The 26,069-nt window shown below is 41.4% G+C and overlaps 2 protein-coding genes across 2 annotated transcripts in view; both read right to left on the bottom strand.

Annotated features, from left to right (window-relative positions):
* The window catches only part of tspan7 (tetraspanin 7), a 127,396-nt gene extending 125,046 nt beyond the window's left edge, over window positions 1-2,350 (bottom strand). The window contains exon 1 of the mRNA XM_068040641.1: window positions 2,198-2,350. Coding sequence (XP_067896742.1) covers window positions 2,198-2,278 — 81 coding nt within the window. The 5' untranslated portion in view covers window positions 2,279-2,350. The remainder of the gene's footprint in view (window positions 1-2,197) is intronic.
* Window positions 2,351-5,919: 3,569 nt separating this feature from the next.
* The window catches only part of otc (ornithine transcarbamylase), a 115,454-nt gene continuing 95,304 nt past the window's right edge, over window positions 5,920-26,069 (bottom strand). Inside the window, exons 6-10 of the mRNA XM_068040639.1 lie at window positions 24,808-24,930; window positions 22,813-22,866; window positions 22,543-22,692; window positions 13,880-14,017; window positions 5,920-9,924 (exon numbers count right to left, since the gene is read on the bottom strand). Of these exons, the coding sequence (XP_067896740.1) occupies window positions 9,865-9,924; window positions 13,880-14,017; window positions 22,543-22,692; window positions 22,813-22,866; window positions 24,808-24,930 (525 nt within the window). The 3' untranslated portion in view covers window positions 5,920-9,864. The remainder of the gene's footprint in view (window positions 9,925-13,879; window positions 14,018-22,542; window positions 22,693-22,812; window positions 22,867-24,807; window positions 24,931-26,069) is intronic.

Raw genomic sequence — 26,069 nt, 5'->3', positions numbered from 1 at the left:
AACGTTTCGGGTCAGTGACCCTTCTTCGGAACTGACAAATATTAGAAAAGTCACAGATTATAAACAAGTGAGGTGGGGGTGAGGCAAGAGATAACAAAGGAGAAGGTGCAGATTGGACCAGGCCACATAGCTGACCAAAAGGTCACGGAGCAAAGGCAAACAATATGTTAATGGTGTGTTGAAAGACAAAGCATTAGTACAGATTAGGTGTGAATACACTGAATATTGAACAGCAGCAAGTGAAAACCTGAAGAAAAACAACCTGAAAAAAACAGTGGGTAAGCAAACTGAACAAACTAAGATGAAATGAAATAAATGCAAAAAAAATTGTAAAAAATGTAAAAAGGAATGTAAAAAAAAGGAAGAAAAAAATAACTAAAAATGAAAGTAAAATGGGGGGCTGTCATGCTCTGAAATTATTGAACTCAATGTTCAGTCCGGTAGGCTGTAGTGTGCCTAATCGGTAGATGAGATGCTGTTCCTCGAGCTTGCGTTGATGTTCACTGGAACACTGCAGCAATCCCAGGACAGAGATGTGAGCATGAGAGCAGGGGGGAGTGTTGAAATGGCAAGCAACCGGAAGCTCAGGGTCCTGCTTGCGGACTGTACTAATGCTTTGTCTTTCAACACACCATTAACATATTGTTTGACTTTGCTCCACAACCTTCTGGTCAGCTATTCTGTGACCTTGTCCTATCTACACCTTCTCCTTTGTTATCTCTTGTCCCACCCCCCGCTTTACTTGCTTATAACCTTTCACATTTCTAATATTTGCCACTTCTGATGAAGAGTCACTGACCTGAAATGTTAACTCTGCTTCTCTCTCCACAGATGCTGCCAGACCTGCTGAGTATTTCCAGCATTTCTTGTTTTTATTTCAGATTTCCAGCATCCACAGTATTTTGCTTTTATCTTAAACACAGACTTGCATGAAATTAGAAATACCTCACACTGCTGAGATCCTTTCTGAAGCATTTTCAATTACCACATATTTAAATAATGAATTCAGTGGCCAATGAAATCACTAGTCAAATCAAAGAGTAAAATAGGGTAACTACTAGACTGGCATGAGTTTCCATCCAGACATTAACTGTAAACCCACTTGCTGTAAACATTACACTTTTACAAAGCTGAAAATAAAACATTCATCAAGGATCGAATCATATTGTTAACTTCCCACGCCAAGATAGACATAACTCAAACATTACGGGCATTAAATATAACTGCAACATTTTATACATAAGCATTCACTGGTTATCTACGATTAGCTTGTTCAGGTCAGAACCTAAAAGTAAACTCGGTTCTCAGGCTTTTCAGTCAGATAAATCCCTATCAATGAAGAAAATGTTAACACCAGTAAAAAAAAAGGCTGGGGGAAATTTTTTAAAAACTATATAGAAAACAAGTTATTTCTGGTTTTCAAAAACCTACCTACAAATGTAACACGCAGATGGAAAACACTGCAGTCGAATAAATAAATCGCTGTGCAAAATGTTGAATTACTTCACGAAAGCGTTTGTTCAAAAAACAAGGAATTTTTTTTAAATGCGGGAGTTGCGTGCTGCTAATCTGGTATTTATAGGGAAATGAACCGTATATGTAAATATGTGAACTGTAAAATGTCTATTTGTATTTAAAGAGGAGGGTAAATAAATAGAAGAGAATGCGAAGACAGCCCAAGGAAGTTGCTCTGGCTGCTTTTATCACCAACGGGTCTGACGCGCGATCAGTGAAAACATAAATTCACACAATAAATACTAAATAAAATATCGATTTACTCCGTGCGCAAATAATTTAATCAGTGCAAGCTAACTGTAAGGGGACGTGTGGGGGTGGGGGGGGGGGGGGGGGTAGATTCTGTATGAGACTGAGGATCTTTCATGTTTGCTGCAGTATTCTCGCGCATCATAACAGCAACCAGTGCGTCAGTATTAAAGACATTCTCATATCACAAAAACATGGTTTATTTTCTAATCTTGCCATTGCCTGCCAATGATTTTGTAAATACGGCCATGTGTTAAACACACAAAGGGGACGAGGTTAAATCTGGAGAAGCAAAGATGCGGCTCCAGTATTCTCGCCTTTCACTTGTCTTTTTTTATACCAAGCACACGTCCGCAAAGCAAAACACAATTACTTTTTTTGTCGCTCTCATCTATTTAGGAGCTAAAAATAGAAAATAATCTACCAGCCTTACCCAGAAAACGAAGCTGTAGATGATGAGGAGTGTTTTGAGACACGTTATCACCGGTTTAGTCTCCATTCGCCGCGATGCCATAATAATCTATGCGTTTACGCTCCAGTGCCTCTCGTGTGCCTCCTCCTCCCTGTGCCAGGAGACTGCAGCACTCAAGTCATTCGGCGGCGGCGCTGCGTCACTGGACCAATGAGCAACCCCCATTACGTCAGCTCCGCAATGAGCCCACAACGTCAGATTCAGGCAGCACGCGTCGCCACGGAAATCTAGCTTCGCCCTGTGGAGGAGCTGGGATGAGACTTGAGCAATGAGCTCTGCGATGAGACCAAACATTGGAGCCGCGCCTTCGCGAGATGGCGGTGAAAACTGGCGAAGTTGGTGCAGGTGCAGGTTCTCATTGCCGCTTCTTTTATTAATATAAAAGAGGCGGCACGCCCGACAGATTTAGAATAGTGAATAATGCATAAAAACATGTCTGTTGGAAAGCAATTAAATTGTATTTACAGCACCGAAACACTCCAATGGGCTCAACTGATCCATGCCAGTGTTTGTGCTCCACAGGAGTCTCCTCCCACCCTTCTTTATCTCTCCCATCAACATATCCTTCTGTTCCTCCTTCATGTAATATTCTAGCTTTCTCTTCAATTGGATAGTGGGGAAGTGGAAGAACCGCATTTTTCGATTTTAATTTTATCCAAACAAAATTAATACCTAATAAATATGAAGCAAAATTAGAACTCTTACAGACAAGCCATAAAATGGAAAACATTGTAAACCCAAATGTGAGCCGTTGCCTAAAGTTTCTCTTTAATATTTCCATCTGGCTGAGTAATCCTGTAATCTCAGCAACTGTTTAATGCAGCGGATAGGTGTGTGATGTGGCGAACAAGTGAAGGCGAATACGATTTGCTTCTGGATTGTTACACCCGATTTCTTACATGCAAGTAAAATTGGAAGGGATATTTTAGGGGCTCAGAGCAACTTAAATATGATGTTGTTAAAATTGCAGACCTATCGTTTTGGGAATTCTGAGCGAATGCTTATTTCAGAATGATTCAACATGTTGCAGGAAATCTTTCAAATCTTTGCTTCATTCCTAAATCGTAACGGCAATAATATTTTATAAAATAAATATTCCGGATGTTTGGCTGGAAATTCTCCAGGATAAAACAAAGAATAACAGCTCAAGATTCCTGCTGATGGCTTGATGGAAATTTGTATGTTTATAAGCTGTCTTGTCCGACGTGTTCTGAATTAAGCAAGGCATTCTTGTTGAGAACGCTGAACATCTTGCTCAATCTTCCTTTACTCCCACAGTTGGCCCCACTGAACCGTTACTTGTTCTCTGCCACTGAGCCCGGACTTTCACCTAGGTTTCTCAGCATTTAGTTCACGGTATACAATTATACCAAAACCTAGCGGGGAGCTTTAATTTCCACACAATAAATGTTGTTTGAATTGCCGAAATATTAGTCTAATTGGTCTTTGGAGAATCCACTTTTTAAAATCAATCTCAATATTTTCTCTAGATGCCCGTCATTTTATTTCTGAGTCTCATTGCAGTACTTTTTTTATGCCTTTCCTTTTTTCTATGATTTGTTGTATATTCATTTCCCACTGCCCAGAATATTAGTCTTCTTGATCCTTGCCTCACTCACACCAACACCTCACCCTCAGCTTTGTTAAAAGCTTGTGGACTTGACTTTATCCCTCCATCTAATTTGTTTTTTTTTTACAATAAACTACCACAATTAGTTTCCCTGACCGTGCGCGGGCAATGTGTGAGTTTCTTCAAGGTATTTACAACGCTATGAGATAACGCCGGAAGTGTCAGCAAGTACGTGGATAGAAGCGCTTTTAAACTGCTGCATTTGAAAGTATGGCTCAGTGACATTTGTTAGTCTCCCTCTATGAGTCTTCCCCTCTGCACTTGCATATAAACTGTTAAATATTTAACTACTTGAAACGGCATCGACCTGAAATGTTAATTATGTTTCTCTCTCCACAGATGCTGCCTGACCTACCCAGTGTTTCCAGTATTCTCCCTTTTTAATTTCAGATTTCCAGCATCCGAAGTAATTTGCTTCAGTTTTTGACCAACATCTGCCGACACTGACGTGTTTGAGATCAGGAAATCTATCACATGGAAGATGAAACCGATATTCTACCTGGTGCTACACCTCGCAGATCTGTGTTACTATGGTGCCTCTTCGATCGAGCCGTAAGGGTATTTCATGTTCAGCGTTACCAACAAGAATGTAATTCTTATCTGAAGAAAGACATCTTTAAAATATAGCGATCACAAACAACAATTCTGGTGAGGGGCCATTTATATATTTTGATCCTATCTCAGGAGAGGACTCTGTTCAGAGATTGAAACGGGGCCTGATTTGTGATGCAGAAATCAAAAGGCAAGATTAAAATAATCCCATTGGTTTTAATTGATGGTAATTAACATGTCGCGAGTCAGTGAGACCACAAGAATCCTGTGATGATAGGGGAAGATTTCCGCTGATTACTATTTATAGGCAGAAAGGTCATCGACCTGAAACGTTAACTCTGTTTCTCTCGCCACAGATGCTGTCAAACCTGCTGAGTATTTCCAGCATTTTCTGTTTTTATTTCAGATTCGCAGCATCCGGAGTGTTTTATTTTAGTATATTGCGTTCAGGCCTCTGGAGTGGGACTCGAACCGACAACCTGTTTTATATATATATATATATTCGTTCACGGGATGTGGGGCTATGACTCAGAGGCAAGGCTGGCACCAATATGGGTGGTGTGAACTCTCATCCTACTGGATCATGTAGAATTGTTGTAATTCAGAACAGCGCATTTTTGACGTGGGACATTTATAAGCATAATAATGATCTTGCAATAAGGTAACGTGCCATGCATGTAACAAAGACACCACAGTTGAATTTAAATTGTTTTTCTTTCATTTCAGTCCACTGCTGGATGAGTAAACACTACCTTCTTGAGTTCTGATGAAAGGTCACAAATCTGAAACGTTGATTCTGCTCTCTCTACAGATGCTGCCTGACCTGCTGAGTATTTCCAGCACTTTCTGTTTTTGTTTTACCTTCTTGAGTCATCCTGCTTTTTACCTAAATTTTAGAAAAAATACTTCACCCATGTTCCAAATCTTTTGAGAGTCCAACAAACTTCTAACCATTCTTGTATATTTATGGTTACGTAATATGCAGGGCAGAGAGTTAGGAGGATCTCTTGGTAAGTTTGCTCCCTGGTTTGGTGAAACCAGCTATTTACAAGCTGCAAAGGAGGACAAGGCAGGGTCCCTCTGGCTGCTTACCCATGTTCAATGCTCCATGAGGCACCCTGCTAACCACAACTTAGGATTGATTTGTCCGGAGTTCACCATCATCCCTTCCACTGCAGGGAATTGAACCTGCTATTAACCTGAATTTTACAATGATTATTTAAATACTACCAGATATTGATTTTAATTTGGACAGACCGTTTGTTTTATTTTGTGGATGGTGTCCCCATTTGGGGTGGGGGAATGGGGCAATTGTAGATGTTTGGGCTTTGCTCAAAGTCCAACTCCAAAAACCTGAACAGAAAATCACTCACTCTTCTGTACAAAACAGGGCAGCCCAGCAAAAAAATCAGGAATGTTCTCTAGAGTATCAAGTACAGATCTAGATCCCACAATGCAACGGCAAACCACATTGTTGTATCAACATGCTACACCATCAAAATGTTGAAAATTGTATTCAATTTTATTAAGAAATACAATGTGAATACGCATAAAGACGTTCAAGAGATTAAAACAGACTGATCCGTCAGAAGTTACAGACCCCTGTTTAAAACATGGTTATTACTATCTACTAGTAATCTCGGATTGGAAAGTATGTTGTTTAAAAAGGAATATCGTAGCCCGAATAAAATAATTTGAAGAGTATTGTAAAAGTACTGTATTTTTCACAAATGGATATTGTGTAGATATTATTACTGTTTAATTTGGCATGATACACATTGTAAAGACTGTGTCTCTAAATATTCCATGTCAATGATCTTGTCAATGTGCCCCCTTGTGGATTCTAAGCTGTTTTTACAGTCTGTCAACATATCTTAAGTTTGTGGCTATATATAGGTAACCTACACATGGGGCCTTAACCAAAAGCTCTATACTGTTTTCAAATGCAGTGTACTCCCATACATTCCTGCATCCTTAATATCTTTCCAGGGTCACAAACATTCCCACAGTAATTATACATTCACCGTTTTCATAAACAATAGCTGTTGTCAGTGGGAACGTATGGGAATCTCAGCAGAGATCACAAAGGCTAAATGGTTTCTATGGGAACAAGTGAATATACAAGCAGTGAAAGCATGTATGTATAAAATCATAAAATCTTTTGTTTGTTTTGCATAATCCTCCTTGATTTATCGCAAAATTCAAGAGTCTTAATAGTTTCTGTTTACCAAAAGCGAGCAGTAGAAAAAGATGAATTGTTTTATACACAATGCAAATGGAAATTACACTGACATACTTCCTAAGAAGTGACATTAATGTGTTTATAATTGAGTTTATTATGAAATCAATGTAAATGCATTGAATTTTACATTTCCCATAAAATTATCAGAAATAGATAAAAAAAAGAGAAAAAGCTGGTAACGCAACATGCTTGTCAACAGCGTGAATGTTTTGAGTGAAGACCCTTCATCAGAACTGCTCAGATATATGCTGATACCGCCACAAAAAATGCTATCACATATCCAAATCACTGGAACATTACTTCAAACCTAACCTAGTGCTTAAATGGACCTTGAAATATCATTGTCAGATAAAGAATATCACCATTATTGATAGATATTTACAAAGGACAGAAATAGGTCTATTGCAGCCTAATTCTTCCTTCTATCTTTTTACAGACTCTCATGCTATTCTAACATGGCATTGCACTGCTACTCATTCTTTTGATTCATCACCTCCTTTCCTCTTTCACAGATGAATAAAATGGGCCTGCTAATTATCCACCCCGTGTTTTCCTTTCTTTCTCTTTGCGAAGACACCTCTTCTATGTGTAACACTTGTTCAACAGCCCAGCAAATTAAAAAGAATGCACAAAGGATAGTCACAAAAACAAATCTAGATCCTGCCACTTTATGATGCTGTGTAATAGTGTATCAATGTGCTGCAGCACTAACGTTGAAAAAAAATCAAAACTCAAGGCTTAGAGTCCCCAAAGTGTGCAGAGAGATGCTGCTTGAATTTTACAAATGCTTGGCTAGCTAGGACCATATCCAGCTAGGACCGTCCTACTTCTTGAGTACACTGGCAAGCAACGATAAATGGAGCTCAGTAGAAAGAATCCTAGCCCTCAGTGGCATTAATAAGCTTTGCTAGATCATCAACAATGCCCCACAGTACTACAGAATCACATTGCTCAGATATTGATTGGCTTGCCAGGTCAAATTAGTTATTACCTCCCTTGACCATTTGTGTCATCTCCAGAGGTCATTCTTATCTCTGAAGGTGAATTGTCATTAGTTGTGACCAGACAACAGGTCTGGGTTTAAATAAAAACCCGGGTTTAAATCCTTGCTAGGCATACTGCAGTACCTAAAACTCCTCCTGAGCAGTACAGTTCACCAGAAAATGAGTGCATTGTTACCATCCTTCTGACCAAAAGATGTACAAAACGGTGCCCCATTGAACAGGAATTTTACCAGTTGAAGGTGAGAGCCTTCAACAGCAACTGATTGTCTCTCTGCAATCCAGTCATGGTAGTTACTTTGAATAAGTGTGTTTTCCTATACCTGCCTGAAAGGTAATGACCTCCAGCAGCTATTGTCCCAAGCTTCAGTTTCTTCATCAACTATTTGACTACACCATAGTGGAAAGACCAATGAAGGACAGCCCATGACTAGAAAAGTAAATTCAGCCCAACCTGTGCCTTTCTCATCCCAGTATATTTTTCATTCCCTGTTCCTTCCACTTCATCATTTCTAGCTGTTCCTTCAGCCATTATGGCACTACCTTGCCACCTCCTTCCAAAAGCATTAACTCCTTTCTGTGAATATGCCTTGTCCCCCACCAGAAAGTTCTTCTCTTTCCCACTCCTGCTCAGTTTCCACTCATCATCATTAGGATGCACAGGAATGTTTTTCTGTATGTAACAAATAGTATAGAAATGTAAAATAAAAACAAAAAGTGCTGGAAATACTCAGCTGGTCAGGCGGCGTCTGTGGCGAGAGAACTGTTCTGATGAAAGATCACAGACTTGAAACATTAACTCTGCTTCTCTCTCCACAGATGCAGTCTGATCTGCTGAGTATTACCAGCACTTTCTATTCTTATTTCAGATTTCCAGCATTTGCAGAATTTTGCTTTTATTTTAGTACAGAAATATAAGTTGTTGCTTTTGTTGTTCAAGCTAAAGTTGGCTAAAATACCCTGTTACTAATATTAATTGGAATAGACAGCTCATACTATGTCCCAATTAATACTGTTAAATTCCTGTCTTCAACCAAGCAGAGCCATAATATTAAACTTAGGGGCACCCTCTACCATCAGTCCATTGACTCTCTATGCAAACACTATAATCTACAAGAAGAAAATCCAAAACTTATCCCAACTCCTTCATCTAATACAAGGGAGAATACAACAAGTGAAAAAGACAGTGATGAGAGTTTGAATCCCTTACGATCAATACAAAGATTTCTGAGCAGTGGCCAACATCCTAGGTGTTCGAACCAGGTTGAATGCATTTGGTGTATCAGTGGCTGACATACTGTAATATTATTTCTTCATGATGTACTTTTGGCACATAGAACACAGGGTAGATTTTCGAATTGTCTAATTATGCATTCCTAGCCTTTAGGAAATCGTAAAATCAGAGATTATGCACATAATTTTCTGATATGCGTTCCTGGTAGGCAAGGCTCTAAGCCAGGACCTTGCAATTAGAAAATTAACCCTTGTAAGTCTATGCGAAATTAGCTGATGTTGAGGATATTGACTGACTGACTGTCGAGACTTAGCGTGAGCATACCCTTACAGATGCTATGGTCCAGGATGGATCTGTGGTCTCCCAACATTATGATGGCCACAAAATATCAGGATCAGACTTAACTTTACTGGATCACAATTCACAATCTCCAGTCACGTTCCTAGAGAGACAGTTCTGCGCAAAATGTATGCTGCCAGTCAGCCTCTGACCAGCAATTCTCAAAAATAAATGGGAGCAACTGAAGGTGACTGAGAGATACAGAAAGTGTGCCAGCATCTCAATAAGATGATGAGATAGTTCAACATAATTCTACCTTACTCAGTAAACAATATGTGCCTGCAGAATATAGCCTAGCAGGTCATAGAATTATACAGTTCCAAATTTTCTTGAATTTTTAAAAATTATCCTTATGCTTGTATTGTGGTTGTTGGATTGTAGGAAAGGATTCAGAATGATTGAATGAGATGCTCACACATCATATTTACATTTCTTCATAGATCAAAGGATCTCTTGTGAACAGCAGTCTTCTTTTGATTATCACGAATAATCCATATCGGCATCATAGCATAGTGAAATGGTGTTCTTTAATTGTATATCAAAGAATTGTACAGTTAAAAAGTTTCTTGATTTTTTTCACATTATCCATGAATATGCTTGTATTGTGAATGTTGGGCTATTGGTCAGGATTCAGAATTTTGGCTTGGTGCTCATTGGAGAATAATCTGTTAGCATGTTCACCATTGCAGCCTGCAAAAGAAAAAACAAACTGGAGGAAGTTCATATTTAAACCATGATAATTCTTCAGCAGTACAATGCTGGACTCCTGCTCAGAGGGCCTCTACATGAATACTATCTGTTACTGACAATCAAGGTAAGCTAACTTCTGCAGGTAGAACAGCAGCTGGAATGCTTCATTGTAATGAAGCATCCTATTCAATATAACAAAAAGTAGCTAGATCCATCTCACAGTACAAAGTACCCCTGTTGTTGGTCAATGGTTTAGTCCATGGGAAGATAACAAAGGTTTTGAATGGGGACCGTCATGGTAAAACTGTTACAAAAAATGTAAACTGGTTCAGTTAATGATTTTCACTTTACCTCTAATGCCTGATACATAGGGGACGGTCAGTGTGGATATATTTAATCCTCTGTCATTATCCAATAAAATATGTTTAGTGGCCTAGTGACAGATTAGTTCAAGGGGTCCTAACAAGTTCAATTGGTTTGCCTCCTTTGGAATTGGAGTTTATGAGTTCTCAGTTTGGCACTACTTGAAATACAATCCATATTTCTTCATCATCATTATCACCAACAGCTTGCTTTTATATATCGCCTGTAACATAATAGAGCTATAGAACCTATAAATATAGCAAAATGTCCCAAGGTACCTCACAGCAGCATTCTCAGACAAAATTTGACACTGAACCACATAAGGAGGTATGAGGACAGGTGACCAAAAGCTTTGTCAAAGAGGGTAGGTTTGAAGGAGTAGGGAGGTATTGAAGTCGAGAGGTTTAGGGAGTAAATTACGCAGCTCTGGGCCTAGACATCTGAAGGCATGGCCACCAATGGTTTAGTTTAGTTTAGAGATACAGCACTGAAACAGGCCCTTCGGCCCACCGAGTCTGTGCCGACCATCAACCACCCATTTATACTAATCCTACACTAATCCCATATTCCTACCTGTCCCTATATTTCCCTACCACCTACCTATACTAGTGGCAATTTATAATGGCCAATTTACCTACCAACCTGCAAGTCTTTTGGCTTGTGGGAGGAAACTGGAGCACCCGGAGAAAACCCACGCAGACATAGGGAGAACTTGCAAACTCCACACAGGCAGTACCCAGAATTGAACCCGGGTCGCTGGAGCTGTGAGGCTGCAGTGCTAACCACTGCGCCACTGGTGGGGTGAAAGAAATCAAAGATGTCCAAAAGGCTAGAATTGGATGAACACAGGAGTTCTCGGAGGGTAGTAGGGCTGACAAACATTACAGAAATAGGGAGGAGCATGGGCAAAGCGAGAGAGGGAACAAAATGGAGACAGCTTTTTCATGATGTGCTCCCATTATAATATTCTATTAAATGCTAAAAGAAAAATTCTGTTTGTGAGCATAACTCAGATAATTGCAAGTTGTTTATGAATAACTCTTCTCGTTGAGGTTTTAGTTTTTTCTCAATTTAGTGAAGAAAAATCAAGTGAAATTAGCTGCAGCAAGTGCATGCAGAATTAATTTGGAAGGAACAAATAGTATAATGCTAAAAGGAATTGGTAGGCATCATTTGCTTCATCATCAGAGTTTCCTCTCCCAAGGAACTTCGTTGAGCCTTTGTTTGTGGCAAAGGCAGCTGAAGATGCATTACATGTCGATAACGCTTGTTGGTACAGAGAGCAGATGACATGTCGCCTAGACCAATGCAGAAGGAAGCTGCATGTATCACAAAAACACTTCAGTGCACCAACATTCATATCAGCAGATTTAACCTTAATTTTCGAATTAATCTTCTTTCTGCAATTAACAGGTTTAACCCAAAAATCAGAAGTTATGTATGAAAAACTGAAGTCAAAGCTTAACAGGGTTTGAACTCATATTTTTCCTTGTATTAATAGCTCTTGGAATTTTCTGCTTCACAAAAATTGGCAAAATTTTCTGTTGAGTTGAGTGAGAAGAGCAGGGAACATGTGCTGCTTTTCTTGCTTGATGTTATCATAATTTAGTTTAGTTTAGTTTAGAGATACAGCACTGAAACAGGCCCTTCGGCCCACCGAGTCTGTGCCGAACATCAACCACCCATTTATACTAATCCTACACTAATTCCATATTCCTACCACATCCCCAGCTGTCCCTATATTTCCCTATCACCTACCTATACTAGGGGCAATTTATAATGGCCAATTAACCTATCAACGTGCAAGTCTTTGGCATGTGGGAGGAAACCGAAGTGTAATAGAACATTTTAACTTTAATTGAATATTTATGTGGGCAATCTAAATGATGCTGAATCATATAAGGTTTTAGCCCTGTGGTGCTAAAAATGGTATGCCAATAAAGATTGGTAAACTAAAATTCCACTGTGACTTCTGCAATCATAATTCTCTTAAGCTTCCTTTCTGCAGAAAATCATGGTTCGACGCTTGTAACTGCTTTAGTGCTATGAGCCCCTAGTGCTGAATAATATAGCTAACTTTATACTGGCCTGTATTTGTGACCTTGGTGCATATGTACATATGAGCACAAACAAATTTCTGCTTACTAGCATTGAAATGCTGCTGAAATGTTTAATGTTATTAAACAGCCAACTGTCCTGTTGTGTGGTTTTCTAACTTTAGAAATATAGGGCTAAATTTTATGTGCCCGTGGCGAAAAAAACGGAAGTCTGCCTGTGCGGGCTGCATGTCGCGGAGCCTCCGCAATCTTCCGTGCAGTGGTTCATTTAAATAGCCGGGATGGGCCACCATATTTAAAGGGCTATCAGCCTTACTGGGAAATTTAAAATTTTAAAGGGAGATGGAATTAAAATATATAAATACATCTCTTTTGCCCCTCTCCCATGCCCACAATAACATTTAAATTAATTATTTGCCCTTCATCCCCCAAAACACTTATCTTTACTACTTGCCCTTCCCTTTCCCTCAAACTACACAAACTTTCAACTACAACCCTTCCCACCATCCCATACACCCATGACACTAATTTGACCCTGTTCCCATCCTCTGCACTGAGAAACTTACCTCCCCCCACCCTCCCCACAAGTGTTCCGCCTTGTTTCCCTGGACAGGGATCTGAAGGTGCGGGAGTACCGGCTGCTGAGCTGAAGATCGCAGCAGGACGTCAGGATGCAATGTGAGATTAATTCATTCACTTATTTAAATATTTAAATTGCAGTCCCGTCACTGAGCAACAGTGAGGGGGGTGGGGGGGGGTGGTGGGGGGAGAAACACCACAAGGCCTCACCGCCACCAGTAATATTGGGCTGGGCCCTCCCGGCATTGGGGTACGTGGCGGCCCTCTCCCGGAAGCATTTTCCGGTCCCGCCCATCCCAAAACCCATCATTGGGGTTGGGGGGAGTCGGTAAAATCTAGCCCATAAAGGAGGTCCAACAACCAACTTGAATATTTTAAAACTTTAAAAATAAATTTTTAAAAAATGCATTATATGGTTGCAGTTCTACTGCAACTGGTGCAAAGCCCATGGTGTGCAATGCTAATTCTTAGAGGTGATCTCACACCATGTGCCAAATTTTGCATCACTCTCAAATTGACAACTTCAATGCAATTAAGGCACACTTGTGAAAACCACATTGAGATAATCCAGAAACTTCAATATAAATGACTCATTAATTAAAACTTAAATTCTTACTCAAATAGAACATGTTGTGCATGCAATGTATTATGAATAATATATCAGCTTGTTTGATATGCTATCGACACATAGGCTGATAGGCAGGTGGACAGTACCAGGATGTCCTTAAAGGTCTCATTCACAAATAACATTGTTTTAGTTAATTACATGATACGCTAGCTCTGAAATTTAATGATGTGCAATATATCCAGCAGCTTAAAATTCATGTTATTGTATGTTTTTATGTGGGCTATCAATATTTCAAGAAGGTTTATTGTTTCTTCTGCTCTCTTTTGTTCTTATTACAGCTGCAGTTTTCACAAATTGTTGTGATGTCCAACATTTTCAGTTTTCTTACCATGATTGTCCATTTCCTATTTTCAGCTTCTTGGAAGACCAGTGATCTTGGGGAGTAAAAGACTTCATCATCAACTTCTTCTTGTTTTCGTGGCAAACAATGTAAGAAAACCCAGTTAGGTGCAGCTGACTTTCCAGTCTGTGAATCAGATAAAAGGCCTCAGTTATTGAATACACATGTACAGTTTTACAGCAGAGTCCAGTGTTGATTTTTACCTACTCACCAAAGGCACAGATAGTGAGGGAACCAACAAGAGGGACAAACCTACTTGACCTCGTCCTCACCAATCTACCTGTCGCTGATGCATCTGTCCATGACAGTATTGGTAGGAGCGACTACTGCATAGTTCTTGTGGAGACGAACAGCCGTTTTCACATTGAGGATACCCACCATTGTGTTGTGTGGCACTACAATAGTACTAAATGAGATAGATTTTGAACAGATCTAGGAACTCAAAACTGGGCACCCATGAGGCACTGTGGGCCATCAGGAGCAGCAGAATTGTATTCAACCACAATCTGTAAACCTCATGGCCTGGCATATCCCCCACTCTACCATTACCATCAAGCGAGGGGACCACCCTGGTTCAATGAAGAGTGTAGGAGGGCATAGCAGGAACAGCACCAGGCGTACCTAAAAATATGGTGTCAAACTGGTGAAGCTACAACAGAGGACTACTTGCATGTGAAACAGCAGAAGCAGCATGCAATAGACAGGGCTAAGCGTTCCCACAACCAACGGATCAGATCCAAGCTCTGCAGTACAGCCACATCCAGTTGTGAATGGTGGTGGACAATTAAACAACTAACAGGAGGAGGAGGAGGCTCCACAAATATCCCCATCCTCAACAATGGGGGATCCCAAAACATCAGTGCAAAAGACAAGGCTGAAGTATTTGCATCCATCTTCAGACAGAAGTGCCAAGTGGATGATCCATCTCGGGCTCCTCCTGAGGTCCCCAGCATCACAGAGGCCAGTCTTCAGCCAATCCAATTCACTCTGTATGTCATCAAGACGGCTGAAGGCACTGGATACTGCAAAGGCTATGGGCCCTGACAACATTCCAACATTGAAGACTAATGCTCCGCTGGCCACACCCCAAGCCAAGCTGTTCCAGTACAGCTACAACACTGGCATCTACCCGGTAATATGGAAAATTTCCCAGGTATATCCTGTCCGCAAAAAGCAGAACAAATCTAACCCAGCCAATTACTGCTCTATCAGTCTACTCTTGATCATCAGCAAAGTGATGGAAGGTGTCGTTGACATTGCTATTAAGCTGCGCTTGCTCAGCAATAGCCTGATCCCTGATACTCAGTTTGCGTTCCACCAGGGCCACTCAGCTCCTAACTTCATTACAGCCTTGGTACAAACAAGGACAAAAGAGCTGAACTCCAGAGATGAGGTGAGAGTGTCTACTCTTGACAATAAGGCAGCATTTGACCAAGTGTGGTATATGTGGCTATTCCCCTGCAAAACAGATATACCGCTTTGGATATGGTTGGGGGGAATGTCCTCTTGGGGGAAAGCAGCAGCAGCCCAATTTGTTTCACCACGGTTGGCTCTGCTGACAGGGTAGGAGTAAAAAGTGTGGGAATGTAATAGTTATAGGGGATTCAATTGTAAGGGGGATAGGTATTTCTGTGGCTGCAAACGAGATTCCAGGATGGTATGTTGCCTCCCTGGTGCTAAGGTCAAGGATGTCTCAGAACGGTTACAGGACATTCTGAAGGGGGAGGGTGAACAGCCAATGGTCATGGTACACATTGCTACAAACGACATAGGTAAAAAAAAAGGATGAGGTCCTAAAAGCAGAATATAGGGAGTTAGGAAGTAAGTTGAAAAGTAGGACCTCAAAGGTAGTGATCTCAGGATTACTACCAGTGCCACGTGCTAGTCAGAGTAGAAATAGCACAATATATCGGATAAATACGTGGCTGAAGAGATGGTGTGAGGGGGAGGGTTTTAGATTCCTGGGACATTGGGACCAGTTCTGGGGGAGGTGGGACCGATGCAAACTGGACGGGTTACACCTGGGCAGGACCGGGACTGATGTCCTGGGGAAGTATTTGCGAGAGTGGCTGGGGAGGGTTTAAACTAAAATGGCAGGGGGATGGGAACCTTTGCAAGGAATCAGAGGAGGGGGGGATCAAAGACAAGAACAAAAGACAGTAAGAGGAATAAGAAAAGTGATAGGCAGAGAAATCAAGGGCCAGAATCAAACAGAGCCATAGTGAAAAATAGTGGGAAAGGGACAAGTAATGTTAAAAAGACAAGCCTCAAGGCTTTGTGCCTTAACGCGCGGAGCATTTGCAATAAAGTGGATGAATTATTCGCGCAAATAGATGTAAACAGGTATGATATAGTCCGGATTACGGAGACATGGCTGCAGGGTAACCAGGGATGGGAAATGAACATCCAGGGGTATTCAGTATTTAGGAAGGACAGACAAAAAGTAAAAGGCGGTAGAGTTACATTTCTGGTTAAAGAGGAAATTAACGCAACAGTAAGGATATTAGCTCGGACGTTATGGAATCTGTGTGGGTAGAGCTGAGAAACACTAAGGGGCAAAAAACGTTAGTGGGGGTTGTATATAGACTCCCCCTAAACTGCAGTGGTGATGTTGGGAATGGCATTAAACAGAAAATTAGAGATGCATGCGATAAAGGAACATCTGTAATTATGGTGACTTTAATCTGCATATAGATTGGACAAATCAAATTAGTCACAATACTGTAGAGGAGCAATTCATGGGAGTGTATACGGGATGGTTTTCTGGACCAATACGTTGAGGAACCAACTAGAGAACAGGCCATCCTAGACTGGGTATTGTATAATGAGAGAGGAATAATTGACAATCTAGTTGTGCGAGATCCCTTGGGAATGAGCGACCATAATATGATAGAATTCTTCATCAAGATGAACAGTGACGTAGTTCATTCTAAGACTAGGGTCCTGAATCTTAATAAAGGAAACTACAAAGGTATGAGGCGTGAGTTGGCTATGATGGATTGAGAAACATTACTGAAAGGGATGGCGGTGGATAGGCAATGGCAGATATTCAAGGAGCGCATGGATGAACTGCAACAATTGTTTATTCATGTCTGGTGCAAAAGTAAAACGGGAAAGGTAGCCAAACCGTGGCTTACAAGGGAAATTAGAGATAGCATTAGATCCAAGGAAGAGGCATACAAATTTGCCAGACAAAACAACAGACCTCAGGACTGGGAGCAGTTTAGAATTCAGCAAAGGAGGACCAAGGGATTGATTAAGAAGGGGAAAATAGAGTACGACAGTAAGCTTGTGGGGAACATAAAAACTGACTGTAAAAGTTTCTATAGGTATGTGAAGAGAAAAAGATTGGTTAAGACAAATGTAGGTCCCTTACAGTCAGAAACAGGGGAAATTATTATGGGGAATAAGGAAATGGCTGACCAACTAAATGCATACTTTGGTCTGTCTTCACAAAGGAGGATACAAATATCATGCCAGAAATGTTGGGGAACACAGGGTTTAGTGAGAGGGAGGAACTGAGGGAAATCAGTATTATTAGAGAAATGGTGTTGGGGAAATTGATGGGATTGAAGGCTGATAAATCCCCAGGCCTGATAATCTGCAACCTAGAGTACATAAGGAAGTGACCCTAGAAATAGTGGATGCATTGGTGGTCATCTTCACAGGTTCTATAGACTCTGGAACAGTTCCTGCAGATTGGAGGATAGCTAACGTAACCCCACTACTTAAAAAGGGAGGTAGAGAGAAAACAGGGAATTATAGACCAGTCAGCCTGACATCAGTAGTGGGGAAAATTCTAGAGTCCATTATCAAAGATTGTATAGCAGAGTACATGGAGAACAGTGGTAGAATCGGACAGAGTCAGCATGGATTTACGAAAGGGAGATCATGCTTGACAAATCTACTACAATTCTCCGAGGATGTAACTAGTAGAGTTGATGAGGGGGAGCCAGTGGATGCGGTTTATTTGGACTTGCAGAAGAGTTTCGACAAAGTCCCACATAAGAGATTAGCATGTAAAATTAAAGCTCATTGGATTGGGGGTAGTGTATTGCGATGGATAGAAAATTGGTTGGCAGACAGGAAACAAAGAGCAGGAATAAACGGGTCTTTTTCCAAATGGCAGGCAGTGACTAGTGGGGTACTGCAGTGCTCGATGCTAGCACACCAGCTATTCACAATATACATTAATGATTTAGATGAGGGAACTAAATGTAATACCTCCAAATTTGCAGATGACACAAAACTGGGTGGGAGGCTGAGTTGTGAGGAGGATGCAGAGAGGTTTCAGGGTGATTTGGACAAGTTGAGTGAGTGGGCTAATGCATGGCAGATGCAGTATAATGTGGATAAATGTGAGGTTATCCACTTTGGTAGCAAAAACAGGAAGGCAGATTTTTATCTGAATGGCTATAAACTGAGAGAGGGGAATATGCAACGAGACCTGGGTGTTCTTGTACACCAGTCGCTGAAGGAAAACATGCAGGTGCAACAGGTGGTAAAAAAGGCAAATGGTATGTTGGCCTTCATAGTGAGAGGATTTGAGTACAGGAGCAGGGATGTCTTGCTGCAATTATACAGGGCCTTGGTGAAGCCACACCTGGAATATTGTGTGCAGTTTTGGTCTCCTTATCTGAGGAAGGATGTTCTTGCTGCAGAGGGAGTGCAGCGAAGGTTTACCAGACTGATTCTTGAGATGGCGGGACTGAGGTATGAGGAAAGATTGAGTTGGTTAGGATTATATTTGCTGGAGCTCAGAAGAGTGAGGGGATATCTCATCAAAACCTATAAAACTCTAACAGAACTTGACAGGGTAGATACAGGAAGGATGTTCCCGATGGTGGGGGAGTTCAGAACCAGGGGTCATAGTCTGAGGATATGGGGTAAACCTTTCAGGACCTGAGGAGAAATTTCTTCACCCAGAGAGTGGTGAGCCTGTGGAATTCGCTATCACAGAAAGCAGTCGAGGCCAAAACATTGTATGTTTTCAAGAAGGAGTTAGATATAGCTCTTGCGTCGAAAGGGATCAAACGATATGGGGTGAAAGCGGGAAGAGGTTACTGAGTTCAATGGTTAGCCATGATCATAATGAATGGCGGGGCAGGCTCAAAGGCCCGAATGGCCTACTCCTGCTCCTATTTTCTATGCTTCTATGTTAAGGAGCCCTGGAAACTGGAGTCAAAGGGAATCAGGGGGAAAACTCTCCACTGGTTGGAGCCATACCTAGCACAAAGGAAGATGGCTCTGGTTGTTGGAGGTCAATCGTCTCAGTCCCAGGACATCACTGCAAGTGTTCCTCAGGCTAGTGTCCAAGGCCCAACCATCTTCAGCTGCTTCATCAATGACCTTTCCTCCATCATAAAGTCAGAAGTGGGGATGTTTACTGATGATTGCATAATGTTCAGCACCATTCGCGACTCCTCAGATAATGAAGCAGTCCATGTCCAGATGCAACAAGACCTGGACAACTTCCAGGCTTGGGCTGATAAGTGGCAAGTAACATTCGCGCCACGCAAGTGCTAGGCAATGACCATCTCAAACAAGAGCGAATATAACTATCTCTCCTGAACGTTTAATGGCATTACCATCGCTGAATCCTCCACTATCAACATTTTGGGGATTACCATTGACCAGAAACTGAACTGGACCAGCCACATAAATACTGTGGCTACGAGAGCACGTCAAAGGCTGGGAATTCTGTAGCGCATAACGCATCTCCTATCTCCCCAATACCACCATCTACAAGGCACAAGTCAGGAGTGTGATGGAATACTTTCCACTTGCCTGGCTGGGTGCTGCTCCAACAACACTCAAGAAGCTTGGCACCATCCAGGACAAAGCAGCCTGCTTGATTGCCACTCCATCTACTGCCTTCAACATTCACTCCCTCCACCACCGATGCACAGTGGCAGCAGTGTTTACCATATACAAGATGCACTACAACAACTCACCAAAGCATGCTGGCCTTGTCATTGACAGTCACATCCCAATAATACATTTAAAATAAATAAGTATACTTGCCACCTCCAAATTTTCTCCATAATCTCTTCTGGAGATTAGGGTATGGTTCCATAGGCTGTGCGAGTCTTACACTACCAAATGGCCATTTTTGATGTTAAACCTAGACAGTTAGCATGATTATGCATCTCACACACTCCTTTTGTCATTTTAATTATGCAGTATGTTTGAAACTTCAGAGCAACATTCATCCTCACCACTTGTAAGTTGCCATGTGAAAGTCACCGGAATGCAAGATTAATGAAGGAAAATTACTGCAAAACCAACTAATGCATAGAGTAAAATGTAGCCAATGCAGTACTAACATAAAAATGCAAAAGCACTTCTCCCTTTAAGGGTCTCCTTAAGCAGGCAAATTCTCAAATACTCCAGGGTACTCATTGTTTAATTGATGAGGTTTGTGGGCAGCACCTTGCCTAACTTGTAAGATTTGACAAGAGACCACCCCGTCACAATTGCTAACTTAAATATATAAAAGATACCGGCACAGGTAGATTGGTGAGGATAAGATCAAGTAGGTTTTCCCCTCTTGTTTGTTCCCTCACCACCTGCCGCAAACCCAGTCTAGCAGCTATGTCCTTTAGGACTCGGCCAGTAGTGGTGCTTCCGAGCCACTCTTGGTCATTGAAGCCCCCCACCCAGAGTACATTTTGTGCGCTTGCTACCCTCAGTGCTTCTTCTAACTGGTGTTCAACATGGAGAAGCACTGATTCATCAGCTGAGGGGGGTGGTAGGTGGTAATCAGCAGGAGGTTTCCTTGCCCATGTTTGACTTGATGCCATGAGACTTCATGGGATCCAGAGTCAATGTTGAGGCCTCCCAGGGCAACTCCCTCCCGACTGTATACCACTTTGCCGCCACCTCTGGTGGGTCTGTCCTGCCGGTGGGACAGGACATACCCAGGGATGGTGGTGGTGGTGTCTGGGACATTGTCAGCAAGGTATGATTCCGTGAGTGTGACTGTGTCAGGCTGTTGCTTGACTAGTCTGTGGGACAGCTCTCCCAATTTTGGCACAAGCTCCCAGATGTTAGTAAGGAGGACTTTGCTGCTGTCGTCGCCTAGGTAGATGCTGGGTGGTCTGTCCAGTTTCATTCCTTTTCTTAGACTTTGTAGTGGTTTGATAAAACTGAGTGGCTTGCTAGGCCATTTTAGAGTCAACCGCATTGCTGTGGGTCAGGAGTCACATGTAGGCCACACCAGGTAAGGATGGCAGATTCACTTCCCTAAGGGGGATTAGTGAACCAGATGGGTTTTTACAACAATGGTTTCATAGTCACCACTAGATTAGCTTTTCAATTCCAATTGAATTCAAATTCCACCATTTGCTGTGGTGGGATTTGAACCCGTGTCCCCATAGCATTAGCCAGGGCTCTGGGTTACTAGTCTAGTGACATTACTACTACGCCACTGCCTCAATTCGTGCTGCCTATTAATGTTGAATGGCATTTATGCTGAAATAATTTTACTTGTGTTGCAGTAGTTCGTTGCATATTGGGTGATACTACTAATGTCTCCTGCTGCTATCTAGTGGTGAAATGTGTAATGGAGTGGGCATTTCCACTTGCACATGCCATGTGGATTGTGCTCCTTCACTGTGTCTGGTTTTAGCAGTAATAAATAGAATGTGTCTCTGGAGGTGCACTTTTGCTAAGAGATGTAAACGATTCAGAAATTGAATTAATTCACCAGTTATAGGCACCCCTAATGGTTGGTCGAAAATTACTGGAGGGTCCTGGGAGCAAGTTGAATATGTGTGTATCGTTAGGGTAAGGAAGGAAACAATAAACGGTGGGAAAAAGGAAAGAAAACTGAGAAGAGCTACAAAGTTCTGTATTTTCTGTGCTAAAAACTGAATGCAGAGAAATATTAGCAAATGATACATCAAATGTTGATTTATGACAGTGAAACAATGTAGGTGCATCTTTGTTTTTATCCAGCCATTCCCCCCCAAGCACCCTCCCCACCACTGACATAAATCTGCAAAGGATCTTACTTTTTAAAAGGTACAATTAGAACAATGTTATGCAGGTCTGAAAACTCTTGATGTAAAATATCAGCTCAGTGTGCTCAGCATCATCTTCTTTGGCCTCCTTATCTCGAGAGACAATGGATACGCGCCTGGAGGTGGTCAGTGGTCAGCATCATACAAAAGCTAAAACTCCTGAAGCTCAGTCTGCAAAATGATTTTATTTTCCTCTTTTGTGAGTGCACCTTACTGGGCAGCTTAAATCATGTGACAAGTGTGTCCATGACCAAAACCAATCTATGTCTGTGCATCCCATTATTGTATTGCAAAATGTGTTGCAGTTAACTACTTGGAAATCTGTGAAAACTCTGTCTGCTACATCACTGGACAAGTGCAATACTGGATAACACCAACTTGGACTGAGTAATGTTCAAGGCCTTGGAGAAATCAGATAAATTCTAGTTGATTTAGGAATTGGAAAACCATTTAGTACAGAGGTAAAGAGCTGGGATGCATCTGCTGAGGTAAGGGCAGTGGTAACCTGAGGCAGAAAAGCAGTATCAAAATAACAGATACAATTACTGGGCATTAAATGATCTGATGAAGCGTATATAGATATCTATGCTTTATTTCTTTTATATTTTCAGATTTTACAGATCCTACCTCCATGGTGATTTGGTAACCATGAAATGCTTTCAGCCTTTCTGCTTTCTCCTCTTCTTGTCCCATGCTGACCCACGTATCTGTTACCAGAACATTGGCTCCACTTGCTGCTTCCAGAGGATCATTAGTGAAAAACAATTTGGTTCCACACTAATTTCAATAATAATTGAAAAAAGAAAAGCTCTTAGGAATATGCAACTTTATCTACAAAATGGAAAGGACATCAAAAACTGAAATCCTCACGAGTGAAAACATATCAAAAGAAGTTACCCTTTCAGACAATGACTTAGCAAACTTGGTGACTGTGGCATCAGGTTCAAATCCCTATAAAAGAAAAAAATAACTTTATAGATCTTCTCTGCTGGGGCTGCAGCCTGGTGATAGGTCAAGTTTACACAAAGTATTAAACAGATCTCTGCATAGTAATTCTCAAACACTCACAATTCACTAGGCAGAAGTGCTGACAGTAAACTTACTAATGGGGTGACAGAAGACTGGTAGCTTAAACTAAATAATCCTAACCAGAAAGTTGTGAGTTTGTCTCATCATGCCGGACACTCAATTTGTCTGCCTCAGGAAGCTAAACGTTGTCAGCTCTGAGATGTAATGTTGTAGTGTTTTGAAATTGCAATTGCATTGTGCATTGTGTACTCTAGAGACTGCTGCAGAACACACATGATAGCAAAGGGAAAGTGAAAGTAAAAGAGAATAAATAAGTCTTTGTGTTTAACAGCTTGCTGCTTCTGTCTCAATCTCTGCCTCACATATTTTATACTAAACTCCACTAAACCTCACTCCAGTCCCGAGAACATCACAGTGTAGGGAATGAACAGAGTGTTGAATCGTAGCATTTGAATAGATTGTGCAAAGGCAAGTCTGCAGCACATGTGTTATCGAAGTAGAATTGATAAATCTCTGGCTTTTTGTTAGTATTCCACACAATTCCATCACGGAAAACAGATACTTTGGGCTGAATTTTATAGAGGCGATGGGGTCCCAACGCCAGGCCAGAAAGGGAGACGGAACCCTGCCTTGGCCGTTTGAGGGACCCCTGACTGCATTATATGGCGCTCAGCCAGTTAACTGCCTGGGAGCGGTGGCCACTGCTGGGGATGGCATCCAACTAGAAGAGGCAACATGGACACCAGCCTTGGAAGCAGGTAAGTGGTAGCTGAATTGCCGAGGCCAGTCAGGCAGGCTCCGATGAGGGGTGGGGGGTTGGCTGTTGAGTGCGGTGGGGGGGTGCCAAGGGGCAGTATTGGCGCAGGGTCGGCCTTTGCTGCCAGCGTGCCCTCTGTGGGCCACAGATTGCCCAAGCAGGAGGCTGTTCTTAAACTAACGAGGTCCAGTCCTCCAAATGGTCCAGGCCTTCTGTCTGGACTATTGAGCAGGCTTGTTTCACCAGCTGGTCGCCCCAGCACCACCTGAGGGGAACATTTACCCTAATGCATCTGGTAATATTTGAACTGCAGAATAACTTTGAAGACTGACTTGCACTGAATGGAAGTGCAAATAAAATTATCCTGTCAATGAAAATCCCACTGACAGTACAAGTGAAATCAGAAGCACATTGCTGATGCGCATCACTGCACTTTAACTGGACATAAAATTCTTTTATTACAAATTTTGCATATGTAAAGTCAGCTTCTTCAGCTGAGTCAAGGTGAGGGTGATGCCTTATCTATTAAGTTAAAAATTACCATTCTAGGTTGTGTATTTTTTTTTTTAAATGCAGTGATCATGTTGCCTAATAATGAAGGGAAAAGATTAGTAATTGCAGTGAAGTCCCTAAAGGACATATTGCACCATATTTTCCTTTTTTTTTCATAAGCTTAGCAAGAAGCTAGACATGAGTAAACAGTGGCAAAAAGTTCTAATGATATTCCCAGGAAGCCCATGTTTTGACACCATGCATCAGCACCATTTTGTTAGCTATGAAAAGTTTGGGTGTGATTATTGACCATTCAATGATTATTGATCTATCAGCAAGATTAATAACGTGTGCATACACACTTGCATGTATCTGTATGTGCTCTTATTGCAGTTGGTTGTATCTTTGGTGAAATTTGGAATGATGCTTGGAGTGAGTTTACTCTCTCGGCCCTTCCCTGTAGCAGCCATTACTTTATCAAGAGGTCATATGTTCTCCTAATGTATATGCAGGAATTAATACAGTACCATATAATACCAAGAATGTAAAAATGATCATCTTTTAGCCAGTGTACATTTCCCATATGGTCATCAGTCTTATACCAAAGAGTTTACCTTAGGTGTAGCAGCACGAAGATGCATTCCAAGTTTAGGAGCGCTCAGCATGAAAGAGTGTAGAACATTGTTTCCATCTCCTATCCAAGACACGGTCAGACCAGTCAGTGAGCCAAAATGTTCCTATAAAGCACACGTACTGGATAAATGTTAAAAGAAACAGAAACATGTATGTTTTCGGAACAGCCTTTTAGACTTGGAAGCTTTTATCATAGAAATAAGGCTAAATTGCCCTCGGGGAATGAGGTTCCCAATGGAAGTACAGCAGGACTGCACTTTGACCTGCTGGAGTTAACCCACTTTAACCCTGTCACATTTTCCTGAACCAGCTAATTTTTAACATTGAGTACTATTTGAACCATCTATTGGGAGCTTGCCTCACAGGATGGGGGTGGTGGGCCAGGAAGTAAGTGAATCTCCTGCTGCTGCAGTGCTTAAATGGCTGTAGTAGCTGAAAAGGGCAGGCCAGATACTGAAAACATTCAGGAGGTAAGGTAGCATCTGTGGAGGTAAGACCATGGGGTTAACATTTCAGGTCGATAACCTTTTATCAGATCTAGTAGCTAAGATTGAAAAACAGAGTAAAGGAAGTAGATTTGAGGGTGCTACTTAAATTGAGTTGCAGTGATATATCGACATGCATATAATTTCCTCACATTTGTTCATGAATTACTCAGATTAATCTACCCATCATTATAAATAGATGTTAATGTCCATAGGAAATGATCTATATATTGTTACACCAATGTATTTTGTTGAATGATAATTTTCTTTGGTCCACTGACTAGAGATCTGAATTTATATATTTAAAAAAAAATCATTTTTAAAAGACAAGCTTAAAAGAAAGTCATTGTTTCAGCTTAAGATGATCATCTAGTTTGCTACACTGTATCCTGCATTGCAAAGGACTGTGAGGAGGGAGACGAAATGTCTGCTAATATCCCAGCAAGAACCAAGACCCAGGAAGTTTAAAGGAACTACCTGTTCTCTCAGCAAGAAGAAGAAATATTGCTAACTGCAATGTTTGACTGACTGAGTGACTTATGTGATAAGCCCCTCCCCATCTGTGGTTTTAAGCTGGTGTTTCAGTGTAGTGTATGCTGCACAACTTCACCTAGTAAAGAGAAATCATCATAGAGAATGAATGTACAAGCACAAGAGGCCCATGATGAGGTCAAGGAAGATCCTGTAGAGAACACCTGATGCCAGCTTGGAGGCCATTCAGCAAGCCTAATAAGAGGACATGTATTAATTTGCAAATA

Source organism: Heterodontus francisci, chromosome 10 (assembly GCF_036365525.1).
Source record: "Heterodontus francisci isolate sHetFra1 chromosome 10, sHetFra1.hap1, whole genome shotgun sequence".
Lineage (NCBI taxonomy): Eukaryota > Metazoa > Chordata > Chondrichthyes > Heterodontiformes > Heterodontidae > Heterodontus > Heterodontus francisci.
This window is presented reverse-complemented; position numbering and strand designations above follow the sequence as displayed.